Consider the following 15,687-nt stretch of genomic DNA (forward strand, 5'->3'; position numbering starts at 1 on the left):
GTTTACTCTGTGTTTGTGTGTAATTGAATTACAATCGTAGTCTCCATCATTTCCTTGGAATTCTTTTAATTCCAGCTGCGTTACTCACCGTGTCGTTAAGATCACGTATTTGCAGTCGTTTCCTGAACCTCACAGTCCAATGACTGTACGTTATCTAAATGCGCTAGAACGCCTTTGGAATGTGGAGGAACCGGTAAACTGCTCTGCAGCGACTGCTCGATGTTATCACCTCAGACGGTCAGCCCCGGATAAGGCACTGGCCTCCTAAGCCAGGGATTGTGGGTTCGAGTCCCATCTGGGGTGTTTGTTTTATTCCCAATTTCCTTTTGGGATCAATAGAGTGTTCTCATCGCAGAATCTTTTCACAAACACAGCTTCACATTCTCCTCCTTCGTTCCACACACAGGGCCCCACGGTGCCCCCCCTCCCACCAGGAGGCCTGGGAGATGACGAGGAAGATACGTACGAGGAGGCGGAGCCTTATCTACCGGCCAACTCAACCGTGTCAAACACAGGTATTTTCACACAAAACTGGAATAAGAACCCAAAATGATCGGCCGACTCAGCAGACTGACCTCCATCCCCAGAGAAGGAGGAGTCAGACAGCAGCCACTACGAGTCCTACGGCGAAGAAGACGACGACGACGATGATGAGGGGGAGGGGCTCATAAAGGACCGCGCCCACTACCTCCAGTGGAGTTCCTCTCAGCCCTGTCTGAGGCCCATCCCGGAGTCCCGCCTCTGCGGATACCTGTGGAAGAGGAAGTGGCTGGGACAGTGGACCAAACAGCTGTTCATCATCCGCAACAACACCCTGCTGGTGAGACGCTGACGTGTCTTTAGGCTAGTGTTTCCCGCTCTTTTTTGAGCCATGGTATATGTCATCAAGAAAAAACCCACGACACAGAACCAAACAAAAATCTCACAAAAAGTATACGTAATAAAATAAATATAATAATCTTCTAGTTTTAATGACCTCATAATTGACTAAAATCGCAGCCTGTTTAGTTGAAGACGACTCTGATGTACCGGCAGGAATTGAAGAAAGACACTCAAAAAGATCTTCTTCAGCAGCTCTGATTATCTTTTTTTTTAGTTTTCAAAGCCATCAGCTGCCACCTAGTGGAAGAGTGTTTGATTGTCCGGCCTTTTATGCTTTGACTAGCAAAGAAAAATTATATACAATAAATACATAACAGTTTTCAGCCCGATTAAGTGAAATCGGAAAATGTAATGGCACACCTAACTGTAGTGCCTACTGCAACCACTAGTCTATGTTTATCACTCCTTAAGAGTCCGAATTTTTTTTTCATTTTTTAACTTCTGTTAAAAGTTCGGAGTTTTGGATGGTTTTAAATGAACACGTTGAGAAGTTTGGTTTTCCTCGTTCGTGTTTTTGGACTTTGACTCTTTGTCTCTTTGACTCTTTGGTCAGTGTTATAAATGCGCTCGAGATCTGCTACCTCACCTGGAGCTGAACCTTCTGGGGTGCCAACTTGTCTACAAGTTGAAGAACAACGGCAAAATCCAGCACCAACTCAAACTGGTTCTGCTGAGCTCAGAGACCCTGGTGCTGGGCTACAGCAGCTTCCAGCAGGCAGAGGAGTGGAGGAAGGTAAACCGTCGTTACAATTCCAAAAAATAAAATAAAAAATTTAATTTATATCGTTGACTTTTTATTGTGATGCATATCGTTTCGCGATCAGATACGAACTCCCCCCGACCCCAAGGGGGCGCACAATGAGATACCGGGGGACGGGGGGGCATGAGGGGCTTCCAATGTAATATAGCACGCTGGACATAAGTGTTCCATTGCTGCGATGCTTGAATGACGACAAGCCTCCAGTCACTAGGTGGCAGCAACGAGGATTATACGATTATAACTGTTCTGTTTGCAGGTGATAGAGGAGGTGAGCATTGGGAGAGACGTGGAGAGTCATCGATCGTCCTCCCTGGTGAGGTCAGAGCAGCAGCTGTCCTGCAGGGTGAGACACACACACACCTCGCAGCTTCTTTTTGTTCTGTGCAGTATTTCTAACTTGTTTTTTCACTTCAGTCCAGTACAGTCTGTAGTGATTCCGAGGAGGAAAGACCCCCGCCTCATTATACCCTCCCAAAGGAAAAAGACAAAGACAGAGGTATTGAAAGTGAAGGAAACGTGCCACGATATGTCGATGATATTCCCACTTCCGGAGCGCTGACTGTTTGGACTTGGTGCTCCAGGTTTCCTGAACGTGCTGATGAACTGTCAGTGGCAGAGTTTACTGTGTCGTGTTGAGGCCGGTTCGCTCAACATGTTTGGAGAGGCCGAGGAGAAGGAGCAGCAGTCTCCCCAGTACACCATCCAGCTGAGGGGGTGTGAGGTTCGGGCCGGGCCTGATACCGACCGCTCGTACAGAATCGCCCTGAGCCTACTGGGCGACCAGGTGGCTATGCTGGAGGTGAGAGGACGCGGAAAAAATACCCATACATTGAAATATCGTAAAAAAGTAATTATTAATGTGATGTTTAACAATTCCTGCACCGTCCTCACTTGCTTCTCTGCCACTCCTGACATCCTCACACGTGACTTTTTTTCCCCTCCCGTTATCTCAGCAAAAAAATGCTAACGCTAATATAGGCCTAACCTCCATCTTCTCCTTTTTTGGACTCATTCACTGATAAATGTGAATATTTCCGTCTCGCAGTTCAGTAGTTCCGAAGAAAAACAGCATTGGCTGACCCTGCTGCAGGAAGCTGTCGATGGTTACGGCCTCCGCGATGGGACGACGCAGAACCAAACAGGTGTCGCTTTGAGGTGAGCCGATCTAGAGTGGGAAAATATCCATACATTGAAATATCGTAAATATTTCAATTCACGATATCGTATTGATATTCTACATAAAGTAATTATTAATGTGATGTTTAACAATTCCTGCACCATCCTCACATGCTTTTCTGCCACTCTTGACATCCTCACACATGACTTTTTTCCCCTCCCATTATCTCAGCAAAAAAAATGCTAACGCTAATATAAGCCTAACCTCCGTCTTATTCTACAGAAATGTATCCATCTCAAATATTCAATGTAATGTAATTATATTTATAATTTGTTTTCTTTGATCCTCAGTGGGCTGCAGACCCGTAGGTTCCCCACCTCCAACACCTACATGGACGATCCCTTCCACTTGAGCCGACCCTGCTCGGACCAGCCCATCTACTCAAACACAGCCATACTACAGAACATGGTGTCTACATACATACATACATACATTCATTCATTATAATCAATACATGCTTAGCTAGTTTAGTTAGAGATGATGTTTCAGGGAAAGGCAGCAGCGGCGGCGGAGATTCTCATGGACGCAGGCATGTGGTTCAATAAGGTAGTGTAGGAGGCGGAGGAAGGAGGGGTTCGTGGGTGATGAGGAGGATGTTGAATGGGATTCTTTGTTGACGGGGAAGTGAGTCGATGTTTTTCAGAACTGTGTTCTGGGGTGTAGGAGGGGCCCGGGGCCGCAGTCCAGAGTCGGAATTGTTTTACATCTACTGAAATTTTGTGGGAACTTTGGCGAGCTTTGAACTAAACTGTTGGGTTGTGAATAGATGAATTCAGAGAGGGGGCGCTGTTCTGCGGGTGAAATAAAACAATTTTTTCTTCACTTTTAGCTCCAAACATCTCAGGAACCAGGATGTCGCAGCTCTGTGTCGTCCAAGGACTCGGTGACCTACAGCAACGCCGTCTTCACCTGTCACAGTGAGTCGAGTCGGGTCAGGTCGGGATTTTCAGACGAGGACGGCAGAAAATGCCCCCCAAATTTCATCCACCTGCTGTGTCTTCAGACAGGAAGAGTGCAGATGTGGAGCGCCACGTTCAGAAGTTGGAGCTGACCGGGAAGAGCCCCGTGCAGCTGAGAGCCGGCTCTGAGATCAACCTGACGTCAGCTGGGAAACAAAACAAACGCACCTCTTTCAGACGGTCACTGGCTGTCTGTACCGAGCGCGCTCAGGTCAGTCTGGAGGTCCAGGGTGGCGCTGGTGGTAGATTTTTATTGTCTTCGATTTAAGTTTACGAAGGTGCCAACACTGGGAGGGCGAACCGTGTGTTGACCACCAGCGCTTAGAACCAGATTTGCTGACATCTGCTGTCTGTTTGACATCCGTTGATCCAGGCAGGTTTTCTGAACCCGCTGCTGCGACGGACGGCATCTGCCAAAAATTCCCTGAGACGTGCGCCGTCTGCGCTGTTCATCGAACACGGAAAAGTTTTTCAAAGAAGAAAGGTCAGATTGACATATATCTGGGTTATATATAAGCGATATCACAGTGAAGGTTATGCTTATGTTAGCGATAGCATTTTTTTGCCGAGATAATGGGAGGGGGAAAAGAAGCAGAAGAAAGTGGCAGAGAAGCATGTGAGGACGGTGCAGGAATAGATGTGAATGGAATAGATGTGCAGCCGTAGTGACAGATGGGTTCAGAGAGTCCATTTTCAGAGGTGACAATTTGATTGTCGTTGTTGATGATTTTGTTATTGTGTTTTACAGGAATGGGAAACCAAAGCTGCTGCTTGACACCAGCTCGTCTTTGCACCGTCACGTTCGAACAACCGTCGACTCACATTTTTGTGTTTCTTTGATTTTTATTTTCTGTTTTTCAGTCGTTGACACGTGAACATGTAACGCATTCCGACTTGTTCTTTTGAAGTAATGCATACGTTTATTATTAACAGTCAGTCAAACTAGCGTGCACATTCAACAGTGTTGAAGTGAGATAGTTTGCGTGCGTTAACGTTTCACAGGTTTGGTTTTTTTCCCCCCTCTTTTCACTGTAATGAAATACTCACTGGTTTGAATAGGAACAGGAAGCACATTTGTATGATTTTTTTTCCTTATTTACCACAGGGTTGTGGATGTGGTTATGTTGTCAAAATAATAAATAATAATAAAAAAATCTGCACCGTGTTTTTATAACCTGTAAATATTACTAAGAATCATGAGTCATATTTCCTGTAACTGCTCTGTAACATTTTAATATTTTCTAAAAAAAAAAAAGTGCACATGTGTCTTTTAATAATGGATTAAACATTGATTTGTAACATTTAAAAACAAGCCTGAACTCATTTGTGTCCGCTCATTAATGCAATTCTTTATTTTGTGAAATAACTTCACAGCAAACGTCACAGGAAATGGCTTCTAACAACGTACACGACACGGAATAACCACGCTTTTAAGAGTTCTTCTCGTAGTTGTACAGTAGTGCTTACGTCATTAAGGGAACAATTCACTTTATTTATTAAATACATTAAACCTTTAAATGTTTCGCGCTTTTTTTTTACTCATGTTTAGCACATTACCCTCCGCTCCGCGGCAGCGCAACGCCAGAAACCTCACAATGTCAGCCGTTACTCCGACGCCGAAGAAGAGTCGCGGAAGTGGGCACAGATTATCTGACGTCATCGGGCTAGCCAGCTAACAAAGACAACTGACGGTCTTGACCAACGATTCACCCAGGGTTACAGCTCAGAAAAACGCCCGGACCGAAAGGTAACACGTCCGTGTTGTTAGCTCAGAATTATTCGTAACTCTTGTGACGGTGTCCGCTATGAATTGTGGCCACGCGAGGCCTGTTGAAACTTGGCTGTTAAGCGCAGTCACAAGTGTAGCATTTAGCCGGTTAGCTGCGGCGTTAACATATGAGCTAACTGGAGGAAATTAGGAGGTTTTGAGCGGAGAGATAAGTGTCAGCTGATGCGGGGAGGGGTGGGAAATCGCGTAAATTATCGTTCACCATCGCTGTCATCGTGGTTCACGCTCCGAATCGAACCTATCGTAGCCTCTGTGTGTTTGTTGTATATTGTGCTAAATGTTTCCGTCCGTTTGTGCTAATTTGAATTAATAGATATGACACCAGAAAAAGAGTGAGACCTCGACTCAGGGTGTGGACACTCCCTGAACTCTGACTCGGGATTAAAAACCTCCGCTTTATCTTGTTTTTGTTTGTTTTTTTCTTCCATAACTCACCAGTATCACCATGACAGCCGCACCTTATAACTACTCCTACATCTTCAAGTACATCATCATCGGTGAGTATCTATCTCCGTTAAAAACACGGTGAACTGTAATTTGTACAATAAATTACATACAATATTAAATACCAAATTATTGTCTCTAAACGTGTTTTTTCGTTAATAGAATTCCTAAGTTTTACTTAAAAACATGAAAACATTTTGTGATAATTGACACATTAGTCGCAGCCCTCACGTGGGTCACGGGTCTCTGGGGTGTAAAATTTTCACACTTTACGGCTTATTTATTCCAAAAAAAAACCAAAACTTTTTTTTTTATCCATGATAAAAAATATCTTTAGAAGATTCAGTAATATCCGTCTTCTACTGATAAAGTTTGATAAGTAAATATTATGTACAAACCGTCCAGACACAGTGGCCATTTTTTCAAGTCTGAATATGTATTGAATATTTTTGAATTATACAGTATATTTGTTATATTTTGCATTTCTACTCTAAATAATTGGCTCCATTTCCATAAACAGAACCGTGTGTTCCCAGAGGGCAATTCTCAGTCGTGTTGTTGTCGTTGTTGTTGTTGTTGTTGTTGTTGTTGTTGTTGTTGTTGTTCCTGCAGCTGAAGGCAACACTGTGTTACTGTTAGAAGCTAACCTTTAGCTTGCAGCTCTTCAACGTGTTTCCTTGTCTTTTCCTCCAGGTGACATGGGCGTAGGGAAGTCGTGTTTGCTGCACCAGTTCACGGAGAAAAAATGTGAGTAATCCCTCATTACCGAACATAACATGAGAAAAAAACGACACGTGGTTAGGGGGAACAAAAAGCGCTAATTAATTAATTACCGGCAAAGCTAGCTCAGAGTCGGAGGTTTAACGAAAGCCAGAATGATCCTCAGAATCCAGATTCTTGTCGGACCTGCACGGACACGTCGTTGACAGACCGCAGTGTTACTTCACTGTTGTTGACGTCCACGGCCTCCACTGCTGAATGGATATTTCACTTCCTGTCTGTCGTTGTGTGTGTGTGTGTGTGTGTGTGTGTGTGTGTGTGTTTGTGTAGTCATGGCAGACTGTCCTCACACCATCGGGGTGGAATTCGGGACGAGGATCATGGAGGTGCACGGTCAGAAGGTGAAGCTGCAGATATGGGACACGGCAGGACAGGAGCGCTTCAGGGCCGTGACCAGGTCGTACTACAGGGGGGCCGCGGGGGCCCTCATGGTCTACGACATCACCAGGTAGTGAGTTTTTTTAAAATTGAATATGTTGAATAAGTTAGTTATATATTTATTATTTAATATTTAGCAAACATTAAAATACGTGTCATTACTTGCTAACCGCTAACTTTTTTCCCCCCGCTGTGTTGTTAGGAGAAGTACATACAATCATCTCAGCAGCTGGTTAACAGATGCCAGAAACCTGACCAACCCAAACACAGTGAGTGTGGTCACTAACAGCAACACATTAGAATGTATATTTATTTATGTATTTGTAACGCACAGCATCGAGCACATTCAGCTGCCCAGTCATTCGGCCCATAAAATATATAGAAGTGGTCCAGGTGTTTCCTCTACAGTAAAATGTCAATGTGTTAGCGGAAAAGTATGTATATGTGTATGTACTTAGCAAGTAAATGTGCGTAACTATATACTACATATATGTATATATATGTGTGTGTGTATATATGTATATATATATATATGTTTGTATATATGTATATATGTGTGTATATGCATATATGTGTGTATATATGTATATATGTATGTGTGTATATGTTTATATGTGTATATGTATGTACATATGTATGTGTATATGTACGTATATATGTTTATATGTATGTACATATGTGTGTGTATATGTACGTGTATATGTGTATATGTATGTACAGTATATATGTACGTATATATGTACGTATATATGTACATATATATCTTTATATGTACGTATATTTGTATGTGTATATGTATATGTGTGTATATATGTATGTGTATATGTGTATATATTTACATATATGTGTATATATGTATATATATACACACACACAAATAAGTGTGTATATATATTTACGTGTGTGAGTATATTTTTTTTTTTTTCCGATGACAACCTTATGCTAATTATTTGAGGGTTATGGAAAATAAGTTCCTTCCAAAACCACTTCAGAGTTCAGTGGATAAAAGCCGTGTGTGTGTGTGTGTGTGTGTTGACCTGTGAAACTCTACTGCTGGGTCTGGAACCACCGACGCCTCAGATCAGCACAGTAATATACCCATGTGTTCTGATGAATAACTAATGCTGTTTCTCAGGTGATCATTCTCATTGGGAACAAGGCTGATCTAGAAGCTCAGAGAGACGTGACGTACGAGGAGGCCAAACAGTTTGCTGAAGAGAACGGTGAGAGAGTGTGTGTTAGAGAGTGTGTGAGAGAGAGAGTGTGTGTGAGAGAGAGAGTGTGTGTGTGTGTGTGAATCGGCAGGAATTGAAAATGAAATGTTGCAGTGATATAAGATGACAGACTGACTGACTGCTGGTATCTGCTTTCTGTCGTTGACCAGGTTTGCTGTTTCTGGAGGCTAGCGCTAAGACGTGAGTACACACATCAACACACACACACACACACACACACCTGAGACCTCCTCCTTAATTTACCATAATAGTCTCTAACATTAAAGCTTGAATCATTATCTTCGATGTGTAACAGTCGATCGTCTGACTCTGTTTAAGGTTCCCGTCTGTTTAACTATTTAATCCACGTAATGAACGAGGATCAGCTGCGCAGTTGGATTGTTCAATATTTAAGGAGGACAGAGGAATTATACATGAGGTCAGAGACGGCAGTAACGGTCTCTAACCACTCCACCCTCATTTTTAAAAATGTATTTCTAAACCCTTTTTGTTAAAAAAAAAAAATCAAACTAAAATGAGAATAAAGCCGTGTTGCATCAGAAAAACAACAACGACTGTTGACGCGGGAGGATTACGCAACGTTTTCTGTCTCACCTGTGTCTGTGGTGTCAGATTACACTGATCACACACACACACACACTCTGTAGTCCCATCGTCTGTGACCAATGACAGAGGCAACGACCTATGACCTCAGAGCCGTGTCCTATTTTAATGTCTGTCCATTGGTCGTAACTGAAGCTTCCGGGATGTGTCGATGCCAAGTATTTACCACTAGGTGAGTAAAGAAAAAGAAAATCCGATCAGCAGTAACTGCGTGGGAAAATGACTCTGGTCCTTGATTTAAGGTGGAATGTTGATTGCGTTAACAATAAATTTTATATACATATATATATATGTATGTTTGGGTATACAGTGTCGTGAAAAAGTATTTGCCCCCTTCCTGATTTCTGTTTTTTTTGCATATTTATCACACACAAAGGTTTCAGATCGTCAAACCAATTTTAGTATGACACAGAGACAACCCAAGGAAATAGAAAATGCAGTTTCTAAATGATGATTTTATTTACCAAGGGAGACAAAAATTACAAACTTGTCTGGCCCTCTGTGAAAAAGTAATTGCCCCCCTTTGTTAAATCACAAAATAACTGTGACTAATCACAATTTTAGGAAAGCTGAGTTCAATTTCACAGACCACACCCACACCTGATTACCACCACATGTGTGTGTTAAATAGAATGTGTCAGACAAAGTGAAGTAGGCTACAAGATCGGAGCATCATGCCACGATCCAAAGAAATTCAAGAAGAAATGAGAAAAAAAGTGATGGACATCTATCAGTCTGGAAAAGGTTACAAAGCCATTTCCAAGGCTTGGGGGCTGCAGTGAACCAATGTCAGTTTCATTATCCACAAATGGAGAGAACTGGGAACAGTGGCAAACCTTCCCCGGAGTGGTCGGCCAGCTAAAATTACTCCAAGAGTGTGACGACGACTCATCCAGGAGGTCACAAAAGAACCTAGAAAAACATCAAAAGAACTGCAGGCCTCGCTGGCCTCAGTTAAGGTCAGTGTTCATGACTCTACTGTAAGAAAAACACTGGCCAAAGCTGGCATCCATGGCAGAGTTCCGAGGCGAAAACCATTGCTGTCCAAAAAGAACACAAAGGCTCGTCTAACATTTGCCAAAAAACATCTTGATGATCCTCAAGACTTTTGGAAGAACATTCTGTGGACTGATGAGTCAAAAGTTGAACTTATTGGAAGGTGTGCGGCCCGTTACATCTGGCGAAAAAATGGCACAGCATTCCATCAAAAGAACACTATACCAACAGTGAAGCATGGTGGTGGCAGTGTGATGGTCTGGGGCTGCTTTGCTGCCTCAGGACCAGGACGACTTGCTGTAATTGATGGAAGAATGAATTCTGCTGTCTACCAGCAAATCTTGAAGGAGAACGTCCAGCCATCAGTTTGTGCGGTCAAACTCCAGCGCTCTTGGAGCATGCAGCAGGACAACGATCCAAAACACACCAGCAGGTCCACCTCTGAATGGCTAAAAAAAAAACAAAATTAAGGTTTTGGAGTGGCCAAGTCAAAGTCCGGATTTAAATCCTATCGAAATGCTGTGGTGTGATCTTAAACGGGCCGTTCATGTTAGAAAACCCTCTAATATTGCAGAATTGAAACAATTCTGCAAAGAAGAGTGGGCCAAAATTCCTCCAAAGACTCATCACCAATTATCGTAAACGCTTGATTTCAGTTATTGCTGCCAAAGGTGGCACAACCCGTTATTAGGTTCAGGGGGCAATTACTTTTTCACAGAGGGCCAGACAAGTTTGTAATTTTTTCTCCCTTGGTAAATAAAATCATCATTTAGAAACTGCATTTTCTATTTCCTTGGGTTGTCTCTGTGTCATACTAAAATTGGTTTGATGATCTGAAACCTTTGTGTGTGATAAATATGCAAAAAACACAGAAATCGGGAAGGGGGCAAATACTTTTTCACGGCACTGTATGTGTGTATATATGTATATGTGTGTATGTATGTGTATATATATGTATATATGTGTGTATATATATATGTGTATATATGTATAAAAAATGAATATTACAGGATTTAATGTTTATAAAGCCACACCCACATCCTGACGTAGGGTTGGGCTGCGGCCTATAGATTGACTCCAAAGTACATCATATGGACCACGCCCTGCAGTGTTGTCTTTTTTTATATACAACACTATTATTTATATATTGTAACAAGCAGGAGGAAGTGTTCCTTTATTACCAAATATATGGCTTGACTTTCTAATAATTTTTATTTTTTATTTGTTGATCGTTGTGCTCCTTGTGTCCCCACCTCAGAGGGGAGAACGTGGAGGAGGCCTTCCTGGAGGCGGCCAAGAGGATCTACCAGAACATCCAGGACGGCAGCCTGGACCTGAATGCCGCAGAGTCTGGGGTCCAGCACAAACCGTCGGCGCCACAGGGAGGACGCCTCAACGCCGACAGCCAACCGGCGAAAGAGGGCTGCAGCTGCTAACCTCACGGAGAAACAGAGACAAATGCAGACAGAGACCCCCGCCCTCACCCCACACCTCCCATCCACCTCCTCCTCCAGGCACTAACATCAACCTGCTGTTTCAAGTGCATTAAATCAAATTTAGCTTGTTCTGTTTTTACAACACGGAACACGGATCGGAATCGTTTCTCATCTCAGTCTTGGGAGAAAAAAAACAAAAACAAAAAAGAAAGAAAATGACAATTCTTAAATTCGGACCAAAAAGGATCATCGGTCTGGAACATCTGGAGAGAGCTAGTTCTAACCAGTCCAGGTCAGAAACAACAACGATGGCTCGTCAAATCCCAGAAGAGTTCCGTCGCTCTTCATCATTCCAAGATTTGACAACGATGCCTGGACCCTGTCTTATCGCGATCTTATCGGGATTTTTTTTTCTTCAAAAATTGGATCACTGTTCAAATTTGTACCCAAATTCCCTACAAACCGACATTCAGCCCAACGTCAAATTTTGAAAACGCCCAACGCTAAACACGGATAGTCCCGAACTGCATCCCCTATGTTTCTGGACTGGATTTTTCCATCTGGACTCTCCCAGCTCCGAGATTCCGAAAGTACTTCGAATTCAAATGTTTATCTGACCTGCCTTCAGTCCGCGTACTCCAGAGGCCCAGTCGTTGCGGTTGAGTGAATCACGGATCAGTAGTAGTATTTGTCGTGTACCTGTGTGACTTGCGATTGTTTGCAGTTCAGTTGAAATGAAATCACTTTTAGAACCGGTGACCGTTCCACGGACTGACTCCGCCTCTGGGACCACTCTACAAAAACAACAACAACGACAACGTCGTTTTTTTTCTGCTTCGTCTCATCATCATCGTCATCTGGGGAAAAAAAATTTCGTGTGCTGAAAAACTCTGCCCTGCGAGCTGCTTCCTGGGAAAAAATCTGCTTCATTTGTCGATCGCGAGTTTGGTCTTAACTCTTGTTGATCAGATAGGGGGCGTTACAGCTGTACTTGTTTCCTGCTCACCTTCGGATACAGTTTAAAACAACACCTTCACATGTCGATTACTGTTCGTACTTATGATATCTTTTGCCTTTTTCTCGCCTTCACAGCTGTTCTGTCTCAACATGGATTTTACTTCAATCATTTTTTTTTAACGAAAACGTGGAGCCAAAGTTCTAAACGTACACACGCGGCAACGACATCAGATCAACAGACGAATCACAGGCCGGCATCGACCTCCGACATGTTCGGTTCTGGAAGTCCAAATGTTGAATTGGAATCAAACCCGCGGCCCGGTGCGAGTCACATTGGTTTTTGTACGTCATCTTATCGTGTTTGACTCTGTATGAATTCATATGTTTTGTGTTGGGGTCCAGATTATAAATGTCGGCCGCCGCTCCGGTTTTACCGTAACGTCCTGTTTTTAAATCTGTTCATCCAATGTCTCGAAAGTTTATCTTTGTGCAATACTTAAAACCTTGAAATGCTTGAACCCAACTTTGCACGGCGTATTGTCTCATCGGGTGGTCCTCCGTCCTGACTTGATGTCGATGGTAACAATCTGAAATTTGTATTTATTTTTTTTCCCCGATCTGCCGTGGAGCAGGAGTTAATTGAAGGTTCGATTCCCTCTTTTGTCTTCATACTGTTCTGTTAATCGTACGACTGGACATGTGTTCGTGTACATTTGGATTTTCACATGTCCCACCTACTAGCCAACTAACCCAGCTCTGATTGGCTCCAGGCCTTTTTTTTATTCAACTATAAATTTCGTCGTCATCACTCGGACACTTCCTGTTTAGTTTCCGTCTTACTAAAAGTCGTTGACTGAATCAACACTGGTTCAGTTCAGGTGTGCAGACGGCTGTTCTGCTTGGACGATTTACACGGCAACCAAAACCAATAGCGTGAAGCTTTGCTCTCGGTTTAGACATCGTGACTTTTGTCTCGATGCTTTGATACGACCTCTCTGTGCTACAGTGGTCGCACACGTGCAGTACTGTGCAGTTACTGTGACGTCATCACCCAAATGAAACGTTCAACTCTTTATTGTATTTTTACGATCAGACGTTGGACGAAAAGGTGCGATACCGATCGCATTTACACTCAAACAACGTGCGGCCATTTTGACCCCATTAAACCAAACAGGAAAGGACATTACGAGTAGTAACTCTGAAAATTGTTTTCATTGCCCCCTAGTGGTGGTTAGTGTAATTTTTCTATCATTGAACCAAAAGAAACCCATCAGCTCAGTAATAAAAACAGATTTTAATCCACGTCCTTCTCGGTCGTACACAGTCTTTTAGAAGATAAGGGGGGGGGGACCCCAGGGTCAGAGGTCAGTGTTGGCAGTTGTGGACCCCCCCCCCCGCGCTCCACTGAGTCTCTGCTCACAGTTCTGATTGACAGCCGACATCACTACGTTGTTCTGCTCTTGGAGGCGGGCTCCATCTCCTGCTCGTACTCGATCTCCACGTACGCTCGCTTCTTCCGTGCCGCTTTCCCATTGGCCGGAGATTTGCCCTTGGACCTGGAGGCCTTGGTCTTCATCTCCTCCTCTTCCTCCTCGTCGTCGTCGTCACTCGACTCGGCCTCTTCATCACTGCTCGTCTTCAATTTGTTCATGTCCTGAAGAAAGAAAAAAAAAATCATCTTCACATCAGGGATTTTACATGAAATATGAAAAGGGGTTTTGAACCCACAACTGCAGTTTTTCCTCTGCGCCTGAATGTGCGTGTGAACATGTTGGTTTATGATCCTAATCAGAGGCTCTTGAATCCAAAACACGATTGGATCAATTTTTGTTTTCCACTTTAGGAAACTCGAGACCGCGTGCTAACCGGTTAGCGTTAGCTTAACTCCTGGAACAACAACCGTCCTCTACTCTCCATCGGGGACAGGTGTTTGGTCTTTGACATTTTACCTCAAAGTCGCTCAGGTCGCTCTCCTCCACTTCGTCTTCTGCAACGTACTCGCTTTTACCGACATCCTGCAGAGGGCGACGGAGAAGCAGCTCAAAATTAAGCTTATCAATGGAAAAAAAAAAAAAAAACTCAGGACAGGAGTCTTCACCTCATCATCTTCTTCCTCCTCCTCTTCAATCTCTGATTCCGACTCGCTCTCTTCGTCCTGCTGTTCCAGGGCTTTGTCGAAGGCGTGGATCGGGAAGTTGTAGATGTCGCCGTACTACAAACAAACACACACAAAAACAGCTAACATGAAATGACTTACAAAAAAGAAATCATACCCCTAGCGTAAATTTGCTATATTTTAAAAGTGTTGGTTACGGTATCTAAGCAGTAGGCGGTCCATCCGATGAGTAAATGGTGTCATTTGTTTCGGACTAAAATTCAAGCTAGGTTTCCTGACCAAGGAATGTTAAGATTGTTAAAAAAAAAAGAGAAAATGACATCTTAAGAAAATATTCCAACGTTTAGCCGTTTCGCAGACTGTTGATTTGAGGCTAATGTCGTTAGCCGCAAGTAGAGAAGCTACGTCTCCGATATGAAATCTGAGCAGCAGCATTTTTGTGTTCCTTAAATACATCTGTAGTAGTTTTTTTTCTCATTTTCACTACAGATGCCAAAAGCAAATCAAACAATTAACAAGACTTAACAACAGGTGGCGGTGTTGATACCAAGTAGGCGACAGTTATTCTTTAGAAACCCTGACTCGTCCTTTTGTAATAAACCAAAAAATAAAAACCTTTATAGATCAGTGTTTATAGCAGGAAATATGTTAATATATTTTCACTTCGGTAGATTGCAATTTTTTTTAAAAATCCTTTGCGATTATCCCAAACTCACCGTCCCCTGTTTGAGTCTTTCCAGCAGCTCCTTCTCGATGGCGTTGTCCAGCTGAGCGGCGATCAGCGCTTTCTCCTACAAACACCAAAGGTCAAGATAAAAACAGTGGATTAAAAAAAAAAAAAAAAAAACACTTTCCGATGTTCGACATCAACAACAAGTTCTGGAGCGGTGACATTTGACCTTACCTCTTTCCTCTTCTCCCGCTGCTCCACCTTCCGGCTCAGAGGAACCAGCTTTCTCCTGAAATACGATTACGATGGTTAAATTCTTAACATTGCCGCGATATCGACAGAAAGAAAGAAAGAGAGAGATCGTGGTTGGGACTTACTGTCTCTTCAGGACCAGTTTTCGCATTCGGATCAGATACTGAGTGATTTTGGTGAATCTCTGTTTACATTTATGTCGCAGGAATCGCGGCCAATAAATCAGGTTCTCGTCGATCTGTTCCAGAGCTTT

The 15,687-nt window shown here is 43.1% G+C and overlaps 3 protein-coding genes across 6 annotated transcripts in view; 2 read left to right on the top strand and 1 right to left on the bottom strand.

Moving 5' to 3' along the window:
* The window catches only part of LOC103398063 (actin filament-associated protein 1-like 2), a 12,844-nt gene extending 7,319 nt beyond the window's left edge, over positions 1–5,525 (top strand). For 2 of the 4 annotated variants that reach the window (XM_025052960.1, XM_025052961.1), the window contains exons 5-16: positions 407–515; positions 588–820; positions 1,436–1,615; positions 1,899–1,985; positions 2,057–2,138; positions 2,224–2,441; positions 2,688–2,797; positions 3,110–3,227; positions 3,649–3,736; positions 3,823–3,989; positions 4,152–4,262; positions 4,527–5,525. In XM_025052960.1, coding sequence (XP_024908728.1) covers positions 407–515; positions 588–820; positions 1,436–1,615; positions 1,899–1,985; positions 2,057–2,138; positions 2,224–2,441; positions 2,688–2,797; positions 3,110–3,227; positions 3,649–3,736; positions 3,823–3,989; positions 4,152–4,262; positions 4,527–4,553 — 1,530 coding nt within the window. In that variant the 3' untranslated portion in view covers positions 4,554–5,525. The remainder of the gene's footprint in view (positions 1–406; positions 516–587; positions 821–1,435; positions 1,616–1,898; positions 1,986–2,056; positions 2,139–2,223; positions 2,442–2,687; positions 2,798–3,109; positions 3,228–3,648; positions 3,737–3,822; positions 3,990–4,151; positions 4,263–4,526) is intronic. The other 2 variants (XM_017042837.2, XM_025052962.1) reach the window with 2 other exon arrangements.
* LOC103398011 (ras-related protein Rab-14-like) lies at positions 5,391–12,835 on the top strand. The gene is made up of 8 exons (XM_008336488.3): positions 5,391–5,525; positions 6,006–6,064; positions 6,705–6,758; positions 7,062–7,239; positions 7,372–7,438; positions 8,305–8,392; positions 8,554–8,584; positions 11,262–12,835. The coding sequence occupies exons 2-8, from the start codon at positions 6,013–6,015 to the stop codon at positions 11,437–11,439; spliced, it is 648 nt and encodes a 215-aa protein (XP_008334710.1). The 5' UTR covers positions 5,391–5,525; positions 6,006–6,012; the 3' UTR covers positions 11,440–12,835.
* The window catches only part of mak16 (MAK16 homolog (S. cerevisiae)), a 4,938-nt gene continuing 1,827 nt past the window's right edge, over positions 12,577–15,687 (bottom strand). The window contains exons 5-10 of the mRNA XM_008336489.3: positions 15,560–15,687; positions 15,417–15,471; positions 15,229–15,303; positions 14,495–14,608; positions 14,346–14,411; positions 12,577–14,050 (exon numbers count right to left, since the gene is read on the bottom strand). The exon at positions 15,560–15,687 is cut by the window's right edge and continues 18 nt beyond it. Coding sequence (XP_008334711.1) covers positions 13,841–14,050; positions 14,346–14,411; positions 14,495–14,608; positions 15,229–15,303; positions 15,417–15,471; positions 15,560–15,687 — 648 coding nt within the window. The 3' untranslated portion in view covers positions 12,577–13,840. The remainder of the gene's footprint in view (positions 14,051–14,345; positions 14,412–14,494; positions 14,609–15,228; positions 15,304–15,416; positions 15,472–15,559) is intronic.

This window comes from Cynoglossus semilaevis, chromosome Z (assembly GCF_000523025.1).
Source record: "Cynoglossus semilaevis isolate Cse_v1.0 chromosome Z, Cse_v1.0, whole genome shotgun sequence".
Taxonomy (NCBI): domain Eukaryota; kingdom Metazoa; phylum Chordata; class Actinopteri; order Pleuronectiformes; family Cynoglossidae; genus Cynoglossus; species Cynoglossus semilaevis.